This window comes from Agelaius tricolor, unplaced genomic scaffold, assembly GCF_023055355.1.
Source record: "Agelaius tricolor isolate 1412-34295 unplaced genomic scaffold, bAgeTri1.0.p SCAF_7, whole genome shotgun sequence".
Taxonomy (NCBI): Eukaryota; Metazoa; Chordata; class Aves; order Passeriformes; family Icteridae; genus Agelaius; species Agelaius tricolor.
This window is the reverse complement of record NW_027269267.1, coordinates 25,169,249-25,189,873: the sequence shown is the minus strand read 5'-3', so window position 1 is coordinate 25,189,873 and position 20,625 is coordinate 25,169,249. Positions and strand designations below refer to the sequence as shown.

At 40.6% G+C, this 20,625-nt stretch overlaps 1 protein-coding gene across 2 annotated transcripts in view; it reads right to left on the bottom strand.

Annotated features, from left to right (window-relative positions):
- Positions 1–20,625, bottom strand: part of COL4A2 (collagen type IV alpha 2 chain) — a 142,283-nt gene that overhangs the window by 10,706 nt on the left and 110,952 nt on the right. For both annotated transcript variants that reach the window (XM_071430597.1, XM_071430598.1), the window contains exons 24-40: positions 20,438–20,544; positions 19,141–19,342; positions 18,330–18,389; positions 17,507–17,569; positions 13,463–13,570; positions 12,051–12,272; positions 9,739–9,900; positions 9,101–9,271; positions 7,829–7,972; positions 6,450–6,575; positions 5,910–6,091; positions 4,394–4,457; positions 3,939–4,013; positions 3,224–3,331; positions 2,168–2,275; positions 845–916; positions 334–459 (exon numbers count right to left, since the gene is read on the bottom strand). In XM_071430597.1, coding sequence (XP_071286698.1) covers positions 334–459; positions 845–916; positions 2,168–2,275; positions 3,224–3,331; positions 3,939–4,013; positions 4,394–4,457; positions 5,910–6,091; positions 6,450–6,575; positions 7,829–7,972; positions 9,101–9,271; positions 9,739–9,900; positions 12,051–12,272; positions 13,463–13,570; positions 17,507–17,569; positions 18,330–18,389; positions 19,141–19,342; positions 20,438–20,544 — 2,100 coding nt within the window. The remainder of the gene's footprint in view (positions 1–333; positions 460–844; positions 917–2,167; positions 2,276–3,223; positions 3,332–3,938; positions 4,014–4,393; positions 4,458–5,909; positions 6,092–6,449; positions 6,576–7,828; positions 7,973–9,100; positions 9,272–9,738; positions 9,901–12,050; positions 12,273–13,462; positions 13,571–17,506; positions 17,570–18,329; positions 18,390–19,140; positions 19,343–20,437; positions 20,545–20,625) is intronic.

Here is a 20,625-nt window from a genome sequence, read left to right as displayed (position 1 = left end):
AAAAGAGAGAGGGGTCCTGCTTTTGTGTCACCGGAACTCGATTAAAAATATTTGGGGAGCTGATGGCTGAGAGTAGCCTCTGGCCTTTGCAGCTTGCTGAGCCCAGTGGGTGCTACAAGATGGGGAAGCAGTCAGGCTGTGCAGCACTGGGGAATACACACTGCTGATCCTGGGCAAGGGCTGGCTGAGCTGCAGCACAAACTCCAAACAGTGATCTCCCCAGCTTGGGGAGTTCACCCATTCACCTGTCTATACCATAGTGTATTTTGTGATGTCTCTAACACCCACAGAGGAAACAAGTCACAGGTGGATGCCATTCTCTGGAGCACAGACCTGGAACACCTCTCTCTCCCTTCTGGCCTGGAGGTCCTCGGCTGCCTTCTACTCTGCTTGGCTCTCCTGCTTCTCCTTTGTCCCCCACTGCACCTGGGAAACCCGCAGAGCCGTACCCATCTGGACCTGTTGAGTTGTTCAGAATAAAGAGGAAAGCTGAAACGTTTCTGCATACAACAGTGCATGCTAAAGGACATGTACAGAGCATGTGGATTTACAAAATACATGAGACTGTAATGGCTCATTGGATTAAAGGCTCATGATGAGAAAAAAGGCCTTGAAGTTTTAACTTTATCAGAGGAAAGAAATTATGATTTGAAGTTGTCTTCTGATCCACCTATGGAGTTGCACATAGTGTATGAGTTGTTTGCCAGAGCCCACAATATTGAAGCACATTCCAAAGCTTTGGAGGACACAGTTTAAAAAGTTGCCTTACAAAGATCTCACTGACCAAACTTGAAGAGAACACAATGTTGTGCCTGTGAACAGGCAGAGTAACAGCCTCACTTACCTGGTGATCCTGGTAAGCCCTTAGTGCCTGGTAAACCATGCAGTCCACTGATTCCTCTGAAGCCAGGCTGGCCTGTTTTAAAATTATATTCATGATTATCATAATAATTTTTATTAGTCTGTATATATTCCTGGGCAAAAAAAATCAAATGCTTGAATAAATGCGATTCTATATTAAAATATGGTGTATTATATGCAAATGAATTAATTACTCTAAGTTTATTATGAAATACACCATGCTATGGTTTTTTGATTGGCAAATTTTGTTCTTATCCAATAAACTCATTACTCAAGAGATATTTTTAAAAATATCTCTGATCCATCTGGCAGCATGTCATTAGTTCCAGTCTTGCTGCCATAGTTTTTTTAATAACCATTTAGTTTTCCAAAATCCTCAAGCCAAGACAATTATGACATAATTGTAGACTCTAAATGGGGTTATAATAAAGCTGTCTTCAGGAGCAATTCATTCTGTGTCATTTAAAAAAACCCCAAAACTCTAAAATAATGTCTGATAGCTACCGTTACTATTGTTACAGGTAAAATTTATTCCATCTATTTGTACCTGTCAAAATGGTAAGTATGATGTTAAAGCTAGACAATGGCCAGAGCTCTGGAGGACTATTCAGTCTCAGAAAAATAAGTGTCTGTCTGTCTCTCTTCACTGTCTAAAAAGGCAGTCTTCATAAGTGTATTAGCGTAGCTTTGAGGCAGATTCAGATAGAAGAATCTTACTAAAAGATTTCTGGCTGAAAGTTAGAAAAAAATCAGCTGCCTTAATATAGTAAAGAATTAAGTGGCAGCCATTGAGATTCTGTATCCTGTGATACAAACAGCTTCATTTTAAACAATCACCTGCATTTTCATAGCACAATTCTGTCTAAACCATAAGTCATTTATTCTTGAAACCAGACATTGAATCAGTTAAAAGTTTTTGGTGATGATGCAGGACAAATACATTGTTTGCTATCTAATGCCACATTATAATATTCTCATATTGTACATTACTACCCTTGCTGCATGTTTAATAATTTTTATTGCTTTTTTTCTTCCTAGCTGTCATGAAAAACAAAAATGTTTCTTGAAACTGCTTTCCTTGTTGAAGAGGTCATCAACAGTTAAAACGAGCTGAAAAGACACCAGAAGCCATAAATCAGCAACATCTCATTGTTAATACACTTGGACTTTGTGAGGAACAAATATTTTAGTACAGGAAACTCTGCCACTCTGAACTGCAAAACCCCCCTTTCTTCTTCTTCACCCCAAAAGAACATTTGCAAGTGCTCACACAGAAATGATTGAATAGCTGAAGCTGTACAAATACCTGCTTGTCCTGGTAAGCCAGGCCAGCCAGGAGCTCCCTTTTGACCTGTAAGTCCAGGAGTGCCAGGGCTTCCTTGCTGCCCTGGGGGGCCAACCAGTCCTGGCAAACCTGTGTGACAACAATGAATCATTGCTCATGAGCATCCTTAAAACCAACAGCCAAAACACAGACTTGTGCTACTTTCATTCTCCCAGGCAGAAAGATGAAGACTTTCTCTCTCTGATGCCATTGTATGACACTGCACTGCTCATCCAAGTGGGAGAAAACTAAAGAGAGCACAGGTAGGAGAGACAAAGTATAAAAGAACAGCTCATTCCAAACTTCAGGTTTCTGACAGCCTCAGAAAGACAGCAGGCTCCTCCTAATAAAATAACTTGACTTCTATTGCCAGTTACAACTAGTGATTTCATTTCTGTGCATGTCCCTTTCCCCCTTCTGCTGCACTTGTTTTGCCTTTCCCTCTGAGAAGCTGACCAGACAAGAAACGTTTCCCAGTGAGGCACCTGTTGAAGCTCTTCCAGTCTTGGCTGGAGTTTCTAAGCCCTCTAATGAGAAGAAGTGTGGAACAACTGTTCTAAAAGAGCATTTTCCATGATCCTCCTGCAACAGGACGTGTTCTTAAGCCCTGAGTGTGTGATCCAGCCACAGCTGAACCTGACTTGGCTTCTTTTGTAGAGTTGGCCCATGAGCCTGGCTCAAAGGCTCTGTAACTGTGTCCTGGGAGATACTGACTTCATTTATGGCAGGAAAGGTCACTGAAAAGCCTACTCCTTGTAGTATTGAGACATTAGAATACCTGAGTATGCCAGCAATATAACACTTTGACAGGACACATGGTTGCTATAGAAGAGGAAAAAATTATATCAAGTAGAGTTAGGTTTTTGCAATTTCCTTTTAACTTCTGCTGCAAGTTCCATATCCTTGTCACTGCTCCTCACCAATTTCCAGAATGATGAACATATTAAAAACTTAATTACTTTCTTTTGATGGAAAGAGTATTTTTCTTTTTCCTCTTAAACAATGTTATTCTTTGGAGTGTTAAAAAGAATATTTTACCTTCCTGTCCCACAGAGCCAGGGACACCCTGCGTGCCCTTGAGGCCTTCAATTCCAGGGAAACCAGGATCACCACCTTCTCCTTTTGGTCCCACACCTCCTCTTATGCCTGGAAAACCACAAAACCAGTATATTCCTTTATTCTTTTCATATTCTTTTAAGCAAACAAGCATAACATGAACGTGGTTACTGAATGGGTCTTGGTCTTGCCACATAAAGACATTCTTCTAGTCAGGGTGCTTACATAATCTGGGAGCATGAACAGTCCTCTGGCCAAATGATCATTAAACTTCTTTTTAAAAGTGCTCCCAAATTATGTGGAATAGGATACTGATGTTCAAGTGCGCTGCATGTACAGGGAAATTTAATATACTACCTAACAACTCAATCCAAAATCTACAAGACTTTGCTATCCCACCTTCTATAATCATGGCCTGATAATGCTCTTTTTGTCATAAACAGCAAAACAAATTATATAGAAATGTTTACTGGAGTTGCCAGTGATGATGTTTACTGCTGTAATGGTATTTTCAGTTGAAGAGGTAAATGCAGCACATATTAATTTCAATAGAGAGAAGATTAACCTCTCCAGGAGCTGTTATGAGAACACAGGCTCAAGAGCCACCAAAAGCCCATAGAAAACTCCCCTTCCCTTTCTCTGGGAACTTTGGTATGTGAAAAGAAACACATTCAGAGAGCAACTGTGAAATTAATACCTGTTAAGCCTGGCACACCAACTTCCCCTTTCAGGCCTGGCATTCCTGGTAAGTTGATAGTATCTCCCCGATCACCTATTTCAAACAAAAATGAACACATGAGTGGTAAGGCTTTAATTTAAACAGTACTTCCTGTTGTTTTGAAGGAATTGCAACTTCAGAGGCAAAAGTCTGCAACTATTATCTTTGTAGAATAGAAGAGAAGTAAATTAAAGACAGCAAAGAAAGTGTCTGGAACAGCCTCCCTCCTTGCCACAGATTTATCCATGGACAGCACAGTGTTGCATGAAATGAACAGTATTAACCTTTTTAGAGTCTTCCACACCTACAATATCATTCTGTAAGACTGTAGAAAGACTCTGGGATTGAAGACACACTGACACCCCTCAGAAACTTAATGTCAAGAATTTGATGGGTGTTGAATACAGAGTGCTCAGATAAGAGAACAAACTCACCTATTTCTCCATGTGAGCCAGGAGTACCAAAATGGCCTGAAATTCCTGGAATGCCCTTTTCTCCCTATCATATGATTGAAAACAAGCATCAGTTAGTGAAGATGAGGATTTATTCAACCTTCCAAGCAGCTGACTTTGGAAATACTAAAAAAAGGCTATTAAAAGTACCACTTTTGAATTTCTGTAGTACTTTATAGAGTAATGTGCCAGCAGTCTGTTAATCTAAATCAGTACCAACCAAGGGACAAGTTATGTTTGCAAAGGCTTAAGTTTAAAATTGAGCATTATGCATATACAGCAATGAGTCCTTGTGCTAGTTTTGGCTGGGGCAGAGTTTTTTTTTTAACAGTAGCCAGTACAGGATTGTGTTTTGGATTTGTGCTGGAAACATTTGTGCTTGATAACACAGGATGTTTTCATTCCTACTGAACTGAACTTGCACAGTGTCAGGACATTTTTTGCTTGTCACTCCACCCTGCCAGTGAGCAGGCTGGGGGTGAGCAAGGATTTGGGAGGGCACACAGCTGGGACAGCTGATCCCAACTGACCCAATGGATATCCCACACTCTGTGGCCTCATGCTCAGAATGTAAGGCAGGGGAATGGTGGACTGGAGGGTAACAATGCTTGGGGATTGTCTGGGCATCAGCCAGTTGGTGGTGGGCAATAGTTTTCATTTGTATCACTTGTCTTTCTTGGGTTTTATTTATCTATCATTCTTATATTATTATTATTAATACTAGTACTATTATTATTTATTGTTATTGTAGTTTATTTCATTTTTACTGTTCTTATCCACAAGTTCTCTCACTTTTACCCTTCCAATTCTCTTCTCCCCATCCTGCTGGGGATGTGTGGGGGAGCAAGTGACCAGGTGGGGCTTAGATTCTGGCTGAGGTTAAACCCTAACAGTCCTGCAGTCCTTGGTTAAAAAAAAAAATCTTACTGAAACCTGAAGGCAAAGAGAACCTGAGAAAGGAACATAGTTTTTGTGTCTCTTAAATAAATGATGTCTATGAGTCCATTGTCAGGCCTTTTCTAAGTGTTTATTTCTTCCAGTGTAACTTATTTTGCAGCCAAAGTGAATTACAATGAATTACCCTCTAGAGGCTAAGATTCTTAGGCTCTTTTAGTGTTAAGTAAGTGACAGTGAGTAACTTTTGGCAGTGATACCATTAAGTCCTGGGACAAAGAGAAAAATAAGCCCAACACTGAGAATAATTTTTACCAGCAGCTGTGGCAACAGGATTAAAGATCTAGAAGGAACCATCTGGGTCCTCACTGGCAAAATACCAGCATATGAAATCTGGATGTCTCACAATGAGAAAAGAAATTACTCTGCCTTATGAATGTTGGAGGGAGCAAGCAAAAGTATTTGATCTATTCATCCAATGCTTATGGCATTTTTATCTTTGCACTGCTGTTGTTCGGCAAATTTTCAAGGGGTGAATGCCACTTCCTGAGAAGCTGAATGCCAGCACAAGGACACCCTTATTCCCTCATGTGCCTGAACTCACTCTGACTCCTGTGGTGCCAGGGAAGCCTCTGATGCCAGGAGAACCAGCAGGACCAGGATACCCTTTCACACCTGTCAGCCCTTTGGCGCCGATGTCTCCTTTCACACCAGCCACGTAGCTGGGATGCCCAGGGGACCCTGGGGTTCCTGTCTTTCCAGGAAGGCCTGGCATTCCCTTGCTACCTGCAGGCAGGGAAGAAGAAAATTAAATAAGGGAAGACTGACATGCAGGCTTGTGTGTAAGAAGGTTTCCTGCTACTAGTTTTCCTACTATCTTCTTCTTGAAACATTGCACCACAATGTGCTGTATAAGTCAACACACACACATACACCCACCCACACCCACATCATCCCTCAAAGTTTTCCTTGGGGGTGACTCTGTGAAATGCATCCAGGAGTTCACTTTCTGCTGTCAGAGACCTTGCTGGGGAGGCTGCAGCCACGTGGTACAATGAGCAGGGAATATTTAACTTGGTAGCTGAGAAAAAGCACTAAATGGGAGTTCTGAATGTGCTTGCCTTGTTTTACTATGACCACTGACCTTTTAAGCCAAAGAATCCCTTTGTGCCCCTTTCTCCAACATCTCCTTTTTCACCTTTAACTTCCATCATCATGCTGGGCATGAGCTTTGGAGGGTCTCCTGGGGGGCCTTGATCCCCACGGTCACCTAAGGGGTAAAAAGCCCAACCACGTTACAAAATGCTAGTCAGCAGCATGGTCAGAAAAAGTGAACAGAGGAGTAAATTAGGAAAAAGGAATGACCTTGCACAAGCTACAGAAAATCTACTTGCATGAAAAGTAACGTGTCAATACAACGTGGCAGTGCAAGAATCACGCTTAAGAAAACATGAAAACTGAGTTAAACTTTTGTACATAAAATCCTGGGAGTTGGACCCAGCCTCCTCTGTGATAGATAATTTATCTCTCAGCAGATCAGCTAGGAATCATGTTTTTATAAAAAAAGCCCCAAAATCATGGTTTATTAAAAAACCCAAGAAGCATAAATGAGAAAGCACAGAAAAGTAGTTTAGTTCTAATGCAAAGGAAATTCTCAATCAAAAAGCCTTGGGCAAAAGAAAGTGTTTGGATTTGTTATCAGCTATAGTGTTCATTTTCTTGACTTTATTGGGTGATATCAGTAAATAATGTCCAGAAGAAGGGATCCATACAGACTCCATGACTGTCTTGGTTCTTTGTGGGGTGCAGAGATAGGCCAGTAACCCAGACTTGTCTCCTGAGATTATGCACTGTCTCACATTTCTTCAACAAGAAGTGTAGTTGCACTTCACAGGGGCTTTTTCACATATGTTTTTTGCTGAGACTGTTCCTGGGATCACTGCTCTGCAGCTTCTGAATTGCAGACACTTTTGTAAAAAATACCAATCCTAGAAAGACCATTTTAGTCTTGTGGCAAAACATTTATTTAAAGGCAATTGTGTGTAATCAAAAGAGGACTGAGTTACAGTTTTCATTTCGCCAACAATAATACCAGCTGAATGTTTGTGACTTTTAAGTTTTTAATAATGTTTGTGACTTTTAACTATGTAATTTTAACTACTCAATTGCCTGTTTTTCTGAATATTTAACTGTCTTTACAGTGCAACTGGAGAAAAATCTAAATATTCTCCCTGAAACATCTTATGCTTCCTGGGAAAATGCTCTCTTGACTTCTGCACGTGTCCAGGGGTGCCACTATCTGAGTTCAGATGAATAATAAGATATTTGTCTCCAGCCTTAAGTGTGTAAAGAAGTAACCTTTCCCTGAGTCTAAAATCCAGGCCTCTTGGCCAGAGGCCCATGTGTGAAATAGGTGGAGGAATGTCTTGAGCTAAATTTAACATGTGAAAAATGTGTCTTCTTTGTAAAATAGTTCTGCAGATGTGAAGAGCAAACACACTAGTACCACCCATAAGCAAATACCTTTGAAGCCACGTGCACCCTGTGAGCCTTTATCTCCCTGAGCCCCAAGCGGGCCAAATTCTCCTTTGATTCCCTTGATGCCTGGTCTTCCTTTTAGGCCTGTCATGCCTTTGAAACCATCAATGCCAGGTGAACCTTTCAAGCCTTTAAGAAAGAAGGGGAAGAGAAGTGTTACTTCACTCAGATTTCTGCAAATTAAGTAAATATGAACCAACAACACATGACTAAAATGGTATGAAAACTTCAGTGCAGCAGTACCTATTATTTGGGTGCCTTGATGCCTACAGCAATCTGTGGGTCTGGAGCAGGCACCCAAGCTCTCTAAGAGGTAGTAGAGCTCCTGAGGTAGTGTACTCTCAGGAGTACACAAACCTGCCTCAAGTGGCCAAGAAGAGGTGCTGTGGAGATGACCAGAACTTACTGCATTCTTCTGAGAGATCAGTAGAACCCCTCTCCTAGAGATGGGCTTGAGACACCTACCTAGTTCCACATAAGGCTTGTAGTCAGCCTGGTCTACACGTAGAGATACAAATCACGGGTCTAGGACTGGCTGGTCCTTTCTCACAAAAATTTCCTATTTCTCTTTTCTAAACAAGAGAATGCTGTTTTTCATGGATAATGCTAACAAACAGATCTTAATTTGTCTCAAATGAGAGCTGATCTCAGAGCTAGTCTTGTCCTGTCTTTGCAACTGATGGAATTGCAACATGCATTTTTAAGCATGATTTGTGCTCCACTTGGCTTCATATGGAGTTTAACCCTGTTGAAACTCCCTGTGTGGTGTAGGCAATGTGCATTACACATATGTGTTTTCTTGTGGCTGGTAGGTGAGAATCTCACATTCTCAACATAACATCAGTGTCCTGAAGTCACCATTGAGGTCTTGTGTCTAGCATTGCTCAGTTCACAGCTCCCAGCTTTAAGAAACTTTAAAGCCAATGTGTGGGGAAGCATCTCTTAAATTTCACTGAGAACCAACGGGACTAGGACGAAGGTAAGACTTTTAGAGAGAAAACAGTAAATACTGTGTATTTTTTAAAATGAGAAATAAAACAGCCATTGCTCTTCTAAATAGGGCTGCATATCACAAGCTAGCACTGTACCAAGCTCAACATAGGGGAAAATAGACAATGATTTTGGAATATATTAGGCACATCACCCTAAATCTACTCTTTTAAATAGGGGGAGACCAGCAGAGAATATGTTTGGTTCATGTCTGCACAGAAAAGCTTTAATCAACCACTGCTTTAAAAGAAGCAGTCCAGAGCTCACCTTTATCTCCTGGAAAGCCATCCATTCCACTTATGCCAGGGGGACCAGTCACACCACGTATACCTGGCAGTCCTGTGTGACCCATGTCACCTTTGTCACCAGACAGACCCTTCAGTCCCACGGGGCCAGGAAAACCTTGCTCACCATCTTCTCCCCTAGCACCAGGTGGACCTGTTGTGTAAACATGAGAACAGGGAGGGTAAAAAAGGTTTGGACATAGATGATGATTTCATACAAGGTAGCTCAAGAGGGAGAAAACTGCCATTCTATCAACTTCATATTGAAGCGGGGAAATCAGGATTTTTTTAATCAAAGAATTGCAGAAATGATTGTAAAGATAAACTAGCTCATCAACATGAACCAGCCTCACTATCAGTTTGGTTCCATACCCACTTGCAACAGGACCTTCCCCTCCTCTTTAATTCAAGAATCAAGCCCCTTTTCCATAAGCCTACACTCATTTGGTGGCTTTCTTTTTCCAGTCTGCCTGACTTGGTAGGTGGCTACAGAAAGAAAAGCAGCAGCTCTGCCTGAGAAGATCATCCCCAAACTTAAACTCTCTGCTGTGGAAACCTTACAGTTGCCCTGCTACAGAGGACTAGCAAGAGGAATGACACAGGACTGCGCTACTTCCTCACCGAGAGGTCCTTGAGAGCCAGGGCCACCATCTGGCCCACGGTTTCCTGGTGGACCTGGGAATCCATGTGTTCCTGGTGTTCCTGGTAATCCCATCAAACCAGGGAGACCTTGTGGCCCGGGATCTCCTTTGGGTCCTGGCAAACCTGGGCTACCATCCGCTCCTAAAAGACCAAAATTATGCATTAGAGAGCATCATATGCAGAGAACATGTTTTTATATATTTCTTCTGTGTACATCCTCAGCTTCCAGGGTGTGTTTTGCCTTTGAAAATTCAATGACAACAGGAAAAGCAAATTAAAGGATGGGTCTTTAGATTTAAAATAATTGATGTTACCACCAATGATCTCAATATTTGCAATCAGATAGATTGATTGATTATTTCAAATGAACGTTTTGAGACCATGTGGATATACATGCAGGTCTCTTTCAGTTTTAATCCCAATCTTTCTATTTTAATCCCAATAGTTCTGTTATTCCTGATCTCTCTGTCACATATATATTAGTAACAACTGAATCAAGCAGCTGACTAAACCACTGAAATAATGCTATGTATTTTTTCTAAAATTTTATAAGCAGGAAAAGTAACATTTAAGGCAGATGATGGGATCTGTATTATTGTTTAAAAATTTTCATGTAAGGTTGTTACAAGGCATTTCTGTAAGACTGATACAAATTCCTAAGCAAAAAGGCCCTAATTTTGACTACATGCACTGGGTGAAAAATTATGACTCTACCATAAACCAGTAAAGAGGGTGTTAAGTTTTAAAAAGATAATGCCTGCTTTTCATTCAGATTGGAGAAGCAGCAGCATACAAATAGTACATGGCATTTAAAATCCAGGTCAAGTGGATCTCCTTCTCTTTCTTCAGGTTTTACATGAGCGTAGGTCCATTGGCTTGACTGTAGTTAAAAGAGCTTTATAACTGTGGTCATTTAAAGTGGGTTTTCTCAACAACAGCATACAGGCTTTAGTTGCTATTCTGAGTGAAGTGGCAAAGGTGGTATAAAGGAATCCCTAGTCACTTCATGTTAAATTAAAAAAAATCATACTTGTAGAAAAATTCACATGCTATCTGAAGCCATTCTGTCAGAACTGTAAAATAAATCAAGAATAGACAAACTAGTACTGCTTTTTATTTTCATTGTATTTTTTCCTATTGAAAACTTAGTTCTACAAAAATGCTTACAAAGAGGGTGCAAAGTCACACAACATTATTTTTTTTTAAACTAAATTGGACTTCTTCCCCTCATCAGTGATGTTAGTGATTTTTTCTGCCTTTTCTCAAACTTTTTAAAGTCCACAGAGCTGCTTTCATCCCTACTCTGGGGCTCTACTGCAGCTGAAACCAGCTCTCCTCACTTCAAATACCTCTGAGAAGATGATGCTCTTCTTTTATTTTCATCAAAAATCATGAGAAGGATATCCAAAACTAGTTCCTGTGATAAACCTTGCTTCGAGCTAGTCATACAATTACTACTCCTTTCTCAGTTCCATACAGGGGAATGGGGGTAATCAGCAGTCCTAAATTTAATTATGGGTCCAAATGCAATAGAAACTGTGTAGCAGGGTATGCTAAATTCCCACATGTGCTTTTCAAAGTCCTTCATAGAGTTGAGAGAGTGAAAAAATCGGATTTTGTGGAGAAACTCTGTTTTCTGCAGGGATTTTAGGATATTTTTTATGGTCTGTGACATAACAAACGAAAATGAACACCCTGAAGTTATAAATAAGTATATAATATTATCTTTTTCTTATTTGTGAGTGCCCAAAAACTGTCAAGGCAAAATAGCTTATTAGCAGTTACCTAACTCTATGTCGCCTTAGCTAAAATTTACAAATCCAGCACTATTGCAATATGCTGATCAGCAAAGCCATGCAATACCCAAACATTTCTGGTGAAAAATCTCATTATTATTGCTGTGTGTAAATGAAAATTGAGAATAATAGCAACACCACCATTCCCTTAACTAAAGGGAAAAAAATTAGCAGTACATCTGAAAGCAACAAAGATGAGCAAAATCTGGTTCCCTGTTATCCTCCTGTAGTTGATTTCATGTGGAGCAGTGTGAAGGACAGCTGAACATAAGCAATGGATCTCCAGAAAGTGTTCAGAGGAGCCAGGCATGTTGGCAACAGCTGCCACAGAAGTGGAAAGACTGGGAGATCATCAGGCACTGGGCATGGATAGTGAGGTCATCAGTACCTCTGACGCATCCTAACATGGTCTCTTCCTGCTCTCACATCCCTACAATTTGGCTGCATTTGTATCAACTCTTAGGCAAACCTTTCTTTATTAGGAGAAGCTGTTACCTCTAGTTCCTGGTACTCCTTGATCTCCTGGTGCACCTTTCAGCCCTGGCAAGCCAGGGAGGCCGACATCCCCTTGGGCCCCTGCTGCTGCTCCAAAAACGTCACCAGGAAGGCCCTTCGGTCCTGGTGCTCCTGGAGCTCCAGATTTTCCTGTAAGGCCTGGGTGTCCCTGCAGTCCAGGTAGCCCATTTGGGCCTCTGTCTCCCCTGGGTCCAGTGAAACCTATAAATAAAACAGGAACTAGGCATCACAGAGTTCACTACAAATGTTGGAGTTCAAATCCTAGATATGCCAACATGATGTTCCCATCACCACAAATGACAAGGTAAAGGCTTCTTGTGCACTGGAAAACTGGAGCTAGACTGAAAGTTAAGCCCAAGCATTGGTGAAAGATAGCATGGAAAACTGCAAGGGATTGCTCCCTGCAGCCTGGGAGCCATTTGGGAGCCCTAATTTAGCAATCAGAGCACTCTGTGGAGCTTACCAGGGGAGATAGAGGTTCATGGTCCTGCCCTATGCTGCACAGAGCCATGTTGTATGATGCATCCCTTGATGCATCAGGATGCAGCAGGACATGCACCAGCTCTTCTTTTGCTTTCTCTGTTGCTACTACAGATGCTGTAGATGAGTCCAGAGAACACTGTCAGGCCATGTGCTGCCTGAGGGCAAAGCACCACCTGGCACTGGATTTGGGAAACTTTGCAGCCCTTCAGAATCTGCGAGGATTTAGGACTTTGAAATCAGATCTCTCAAAAAAATTTCCAGAGAGCTCATAAATTAAGTTGCATCAATGGCTTCTGTAATGGGGTACAGAAAAAGCCCCAAACAACTCATTACCCATTTCTCTGACCAAATAAACTTGGTCAACCACAGGGAAGTGGTAGTTTCTGGAGGTAATTCCTGTAATTCCTGATGGATTGACTGATGATTTGTGAACATACACACCCACCGCAGCTTATATGTGCATGCCACTGAATTAATTATGTGTGCAGTGGCACACACACTCCATCCATTCCATCATTTATACTAATGTTGGAAAGAATTAAATGGAAGTACTAATACTATTATTTTCTTCCTTTCTTCATCATCATTATGAGTAAAATGCACTTGGAATCTAAAATATCTTGTTATTGAATTTCTTTATGAGAATTTAATGAATTTTTACTGTCACATTTATAATTTTGAACAATAAAGCAGATTGTAAAAGGTTGGCATCTACAAATTTTTTCATCACTATGGAAGTTGCAAGAAATACTTCTGGATTTGAAAAGTAATATTTTTGTCTACTGGCTTACTGAGTCAATGTAGAAGGGAAGATAAGTGAAAATGTACCTAGAATCAAGTATTTGTGTTAAAGTGACTTCAGTAAAAGGTCAAAAGTACATAAAGAATGACTAATTATTTCAAGATACCTGGAGGACCTGGGAATCCTTCCCGACCTGGATCACCTCGTGTACCATTTAGCCCTGGAAAACCCATTGGACCTGGATCACCTGGGAATCCTCTTGCACCTTTTGCACCTAAATTATATAAAAGAAAGTATGAAAGTGTTATCTGAACAAACAAAACAGAAATGTGCATATAATATAAAAAAAGGTAGTAGTAAGTATCATCATGATGTGTTTCTAAATGCAAAACTGAAATCTTTAAAAAATAATTAATGGGGCTATACAGTGGCTCTTTAGAAGTATTCAAGATCCCAAACCAAAAATCTAGGTTAAGTGCTTTTACAAACATGGATTAACCTGACTTAAAGACTAATGATATGGAGACTACTAGGGTAAAGATAATTGGTTTCACAGACTTTTGGAGATTTTCAATATTTTGTAAATTAAGGCTTTTAGATTAAGGTCAAAAGGCAATGTCAAAAAAGAGTGTTCACAGAAATGGGCACAGATGAGATGCTGTAGGAGGAAAAAAATTTTCCTTTTCCTGCTAAACTGATCACAGAACAAGAGCAGACTGGCTTAGATAACCAAGAAATGTAAGGTTAAAGGTTAGATCTAATAATCCCTCAAAATGAATACAAATTAACTAGCCTACTTACTATATTTGTAACATTACAGGTCTAGAGATTTCCTAGTAAAAGAAAGGATGTGCCCTGAAAAAAAAAAGGTGTGCCAGTTCTTCAGGCACTGACCTCTTGTTCATACTGATTCTTCTCCTGACAGCTAAAATGATACCTCCTTTCCTTGTGATACAGTGTTTGACATTTGAGTAAGGGCAAATATTACTGTTTTTTAACATCTCAAAACCTGCAAGCATTTTGTAGCATTCCTTTGTTATGTTTATAAAATTACATATTTTTTTCCATGCAATAGTTTTATTACATGAGTCTTGTTAATCCACTGTATTACAAGATCAAGATTTTTGGTAAAGTTCTTTGAAAATAATTCCTGGGAAATGCTTTGTTCCACTATGCTCCCCAGCACTTTGAACTTTATAAGTTCCCAGCTCCGGCTTGAAGGTCAACAACATGCTTTAACATTTAAAAAGTTGTTGCTTAGCATCACCATGAATTACAACTCATTTATTCATTACTGAAAGCAAGTTCCTCTCCATCCATAACTATGACAAACCAAGGAAAATATCACTTGGATTTTGATACTTTCTTCCACTTCAGTTTTCTGAAATTTATGTTATTTAACCATGATTATTTGTTGTTTTGACTATCATTTGTGAAGTGGAGCAGGAAACATTTTAAATAATGAGAAATAAGGTGCACATAACCAGCCAATACAGTGTGCATAATATTTCACTGTGCTGTACAGGACTCTTCAGTGCTGTACAGGACAATTTTTTCTCTCCCTTTTACAAAAAGTAACTTCTCATAAAGAAATCAAAAGGAAAATCTTAGGCTTTCAGGTCTCAATGAAAAACTCCCATGTGCCTCTTACCCAAATGGCATCTTGGTCTTGTTTCCCATCTGCAATAACTGGCTTTCATTAACTCTGTTCAGTATTGCACTAATTAAAAAGCCATGTGAGAGAAAGAAGGTGCAGAGGAAGAATATGTCCACTGCTTACCACATATTTCAGTAAGTCAATACATGATGTTAGCTGGTGATAATACGTGCCAAACAGCAGCATGAAAAAAGGTTTTATTTTGGAAATGTAATGTTTGGTTTGCAAGTATTTTAGTTGTTTGAGACAGAAAACAGCCTAAAAATTTTATTCAACAGCAATTGTGTAGACTTTGAGACTCCTGAATAACCCAGATGTTTGTGTGTGTTGCCAGGAATCTCAAAGGAACACAAGGACATGAGGATGGCAGGCTATAAAGACAGCTCCTTGCTTGATACACTGTGTGCCATGAACACCTAGGACACTGAGAGACCTGACTGTCTACAGAGGAGCTCCATGCTGGCTGGGCAGAATGGGAAATCTTGTGGGCAAACCCCATCACTCCAAGCAGACAATGAAAATGGTGTAAAGGAGGTGCTGGTGCTTTTGTGTTGGTTTGGCCAATGTGGGTAAATGATGCTCCAGACAACTCAACTGACACAGCTATGGCAAAAAGAAGCTGTGCAAATGTGTCCTTTTCCTCCCAGGCTTCTGATTGAAGAACTGCCTCTGGAACTGATTGAAAGGCAGCTACAGAGTTCTGCACTGGGCTCTGCAAGGGGCTCTGCAAGGGGCCCTTCCCAGATTTTGGAGAGAGAGGATGAAAAACAAGTCTTAAAAAAAACAAGTCTTAAAATTACTAAAGCATGTAAGCTAACAAAGGCAGAGAAAGATCTGTTAAAGAGCTAGCCAAGAATAGAAAATGTAAAACACATGAAACAGCATCACTTGTGTTACAGCAGTCTTACAGTTGGGAGTTAAATCTGACTGTACTCACTGAAAGAAAAACTTTCAAGCTCATATGAATGAAAATAAACAAATCATATTCAGAAAAAAAACTACAAATATCGCAAAGAAAACAAGAAGCCATGATCCTACCAACAAACGTAGGCACCAGGACTAAGGAAACACAGATAATCTTTCAACAGAGATAAAATTTTTCCTTTTAAGATGCATTAATCTATGATAAATCAATTAATGAATCTATGTATGTCATAGTAAACCTTGTGCTGAAAAAAAAAAAAAAGAGCTCGACCTTAAAATTCTTGAAATTTATACTCCAGATCTCTAAACTTGGTTAAAGCACAGAAACAGATGCATCAAGAATTTTACCTTTACCAAAATCTGAAGGACCCAGCTATGTTTTTTGTCAGTGTCTTTACAGCTCGTGATAAGGATTTATTGAAAAACAGTTTTATTGCTTAGGCTGGGAGTACATAAGTTCATAGGAACTATCAGTGCTGGTCAGACATTTTCCCTTCAAGGTCAGTCATAATGACCACCCAACACACCCTGCCCATGTGTCTCAATTCCATCTCACACAGTCCCTCAGGCTCTGTCCTCTCCTCTTGGAAGGAGGTTTGTCACTATTGAGTCAAGAACAGGGGTGATGTGTCATATAGACTCTAGGTCTCTTCAGAAGGCAAATCTGAGTTTATTACAAACCCATTCTTTTATACACCATCCTGATACAGGTGGACCTGATTGGTCATTTGATCAACACCCCGTCACACCATTGCCTTATTAAGAAGACACCCTTTGGTAAATATCTTATGAGAAAACAACTGTTCAAAACACCAGCTGCAGGATTGTTTTAAGTCTTTCTCTCAGCCTTCTCAAAACTCCAGAACAATTCCTGGGAAAGTTTATCTGGCTTCTCTCTCTCTGACAAAACTGTCACATCCACGGGTCCCCTTTTTGTTTAAAGGAGGAGGGGTGTTTATAATCCCCTGCAGGGCCCTTTGCAGGAAGGAGAACAAACACAGCTCAGAGATGGGGAACCCCCAGTGGTGGGGAGGCCCAGGATGACCAGATGGGCCCTTTGGGCTAGGAGGGACCAGCTCTGCAAGGCAGGAGTGTGTGGCTTCAGACAGATTGGCCGTGTTGGGGTCAGCCTGGCCCAGACACTGAGGGGCACCACAGGCTCTGGGCTCACACTTGCTGAAGGAACTCTGTACATAACTTGAAGAGGAACAGTGAGAAGGATCTGTCATAGTCCTCCATCAAATCCTTTCATCACCCTGCTCTCAGAGGACAGCATTTATTTGCATTGTGAGGTGTGCAGTCAGCTCTGAGCGCTCAGCACACTCTCTAGCACTGAACCTGTAGACTCTGTATACTCTCACTTGCATGTGGAGAATAGCAAACAGGCTGTCCTTTCTGCCTTCTGCTTTGTGGCTGGCACTCATTAGCAAAGGCAAGTAGTTCAGGAATGTGAAGTCACCTGGGCTGCTCACTGCTTAGATCTCTCTGGCAGGGTCAGGTTCATGCTGTTTTCCAAAGTAATTTCTAAAACTTGCTGTCTGCTAAGGCTCAGTTATAACTGATATGGCGAGATACCCTTCAAATGCAGTGTATGTGGGAAACCCAATATGGGTAAAGGCAAAACATTACCTGTGGCCCCTGGCAATCCTGGCTTTCCTTGGGATCCCTTTGGTGGCCTTACACAGCCTGCACCTGCAAATAAAAAAAACAAGTTAGTCACACTATATGTGCTCCTATACTGTTTCTCCATGTCTCTGGGCCTGCAGTTGAGACAGTTTCATTAAAACAGGTGAAGGAAATTAACAAGCAAACTCCTAATTTGAAAAGAAATTTTATTCTTCATTTAAAAAAAAAAAAGTTTGCTACGTGTGGCACTTTCAGGGGAGCACTCAAGCTGATCTCCACCCCAAGAGCTGCTCTTCTGCCTGTTTTACAGGGGTTATGGTGGCAGGTCCAGTTGGACCAGCACAGAAAGGGTAGTCCAGTCTACTGCATTTTTCAGAATAAGAGAAATGCTTTGTTTCCCTATGGGTGGTTTATACCTGTGAAGCAATCAAGTTAATTTTGGTAAAAATCTAAGGGTTTTTTCTCATATGTCACATTGCACTGCAAATCTTCATTCAAAGTTCTTCTTCCAAAAAATTGCTAAAATTTTCTTGGGCACCTAATTTCTGGTACTGTTTTTATAGATTGCACAGTAATCATACAATAAACACTCAGGAGTGATGAAATAAAAAATTTCTGAATAGAGCCAAAAGTGCAATAATTTAAAAAATGTTCAATTTGATTAATTTAGTTTAGAGCTACATAGACTATATGCATAGTTATTTGTGACCTAAAGTTCAAACAGTTTACAGCCAAGAGCATCCAAAGCAGTTCTCAGAAGAAAGTATCAATCCATAAAAGCAGTGTAATACTGAAAAGATATTGAAGGCATTTGTATGTACAGTACCTGACCATATTGGTTCGGTTCCATCTCCTCTAGGAAAGTCTTCAATGACCTGCCCACAGTCTGTGAGCAAAGAATTAGAAAACACAGTTATTATCTAAAGGAGAAAAATTGCAAAAAGACAAAAATGTTCTCAATTCTAACCAAAATGCCTATAAAACCAGCAGATAATGTATTCTCTTGTGTATTATGCACACATACCACACAAATCTACTATCCACACTATCCACACGTTGATTAGATCCAGGCCTAAAACCTATCCTGGCCATGTTAGGAGGCTGTCCCATGCACTGTGTAAGGCTGGCATATGCTTGCTTTAGCTTTAATATTCTGCCAGGCTTCTCAAAGTGGAGGAATAAAGCTCTGAGCTTGAGCCCTTCTGAATGTAGCCCAGGCACTGCTACACTTGGAAGGGACTTGAAAAGCTGCAGAAATGCTATGAGGAGCTCTGAAGGGTGGAAACATGATTTTCTCTGGTAAATTAAAAGATTATGTTGGATGGGAAAAATCAGAGAAAACCACCTGTGGGATTTCCAATGGCAGGACATTGCTCCATTGCCTCCAACTGCTTGAAAGCTGAAAAATGTTACTTGCTGGCACTAACACATTAAATCATTTCAAAACCTGACAAGAAACTACTGGGACTTCTGAAGTATCTCCTTTTTTAAGATTTCTGGACAATACCAGCATTTCCTTTTACCCCGCATAACCCCCACCAAGCTGTCCCTTTTCAACAGTGTGCTGGATAAATGCTGCACACAACTCAGTGCTGATCTCCCATGGCTCTGATGTAGGACAGAGTTGTGTCTCTTACCTAGTTGGCCAGGCTCCCCTGGCAGACCAGGCAGACCTGGAGATCCTGGGATTCCAGCTTGTCCTTGGTCACCTGGAGGACCCCGGAAGCCTTTTGGACCAGGAAATCCTTCACCTGGCAGGCCTGCTTCTCCTGGAAAGCCCTTTGGGCCTAATTCACCTGGATAACCAGGATCCCCAGGGAAACCTCTGATAGCATCACCCTGTGGGAAGTGAATGGAGGTGGTCACTCCTGACTTTGCTGAGAAACAACTCAAACAGTTGAACTGCTCTCATGAATGACATCTTATAGGCAGTAACTTCTCAAGTGTTGCATCCCAGCTCCTTTAATCAACATTGAAAGTAAAGTATTTTTGAAATAACCTGACTTTAATGTAGACCACATGGCAGTAAGGGCATGAGAGAAGTGCTCCTTGAGGGAACATTCCCCTAAAAATGCTGGCCCATGAAAAGCACTTGGGCAATATAAATCAGTGTTGTGGAGGGGCTCCTGGTCCTTCCTGAAAAGCTCTAAGTTGATCTGGGGAGACGAAAAGCATTGTTAGAGATGTTCCAGTGTGGCATTTACTTCTGAGGAAAGCTCACATAAAAATGCACCCAAAAGATTTTTTCTCTGTCCGCGCTCCCAGTGATATTTCTACACTACTGAATCAACATTTCACAAACATCATTAGAGAATGCTTTTCTATCTTCAGAAGCAATATAAAGTACCATCTTCACTGGCAGGAAAAGTACAGTGGTCTAAAGTGCCTAGTATAGCTCTTGCCTATCTTCAAATATGACATATGAGCATCCCAGTGGTTGAAAACATCATTTATGATGGCCACAGGAATTCTTCTTGCAAGGTATTTAATTTTGCCTATAGAAGGAAGTTAGAAAATGAACAAAAACTACATGTCTAATTTCTAGATAGCTACAGTTAGTTAGGCGAATTGCTATCAAGCAATATGATTATATAATGTACATTTTAAGAACATAAACTTGTAGTAAATTTTGCTTTTTTTCAACACAGTTGTACCCGAAGTTATTGAAATTCAGTCACAAAGAATCTCAGACTATACTAAAGGAGTTACTAATGAACCATACACTACCACTTGTTGTTTAAGTAAAATGGAAATAAAAGTGAAAGATTTTTCTAAAACCCCTGAAAATAAACGTGATGATTAATTTATCAATAACCAGCAAACCCAGTCTAGTTTTGCATCATTATGAAAGAAGGACAGGCTGGTGATCACAACTCCTCAGAATTAAGTGCATTAGTAGTTGGGTCTGGTGTAATTGCTGTGTTTGCTGCTTACCGGAAGGCCAGGCTGTCCTGGTAAACCATCCAATCCATCTCTGCCTGGGAAACCATCCTCACCTCTGATTCCAGGCAGCCCAGGGTCTCCTCGGATCCCTTTGGTGCCTAAAGAAGACCTCCCATTGTGAGACCAATTTTTCATTGATACTATAAATAATAGGAAAAATACAGGTGATAAGAATTTTC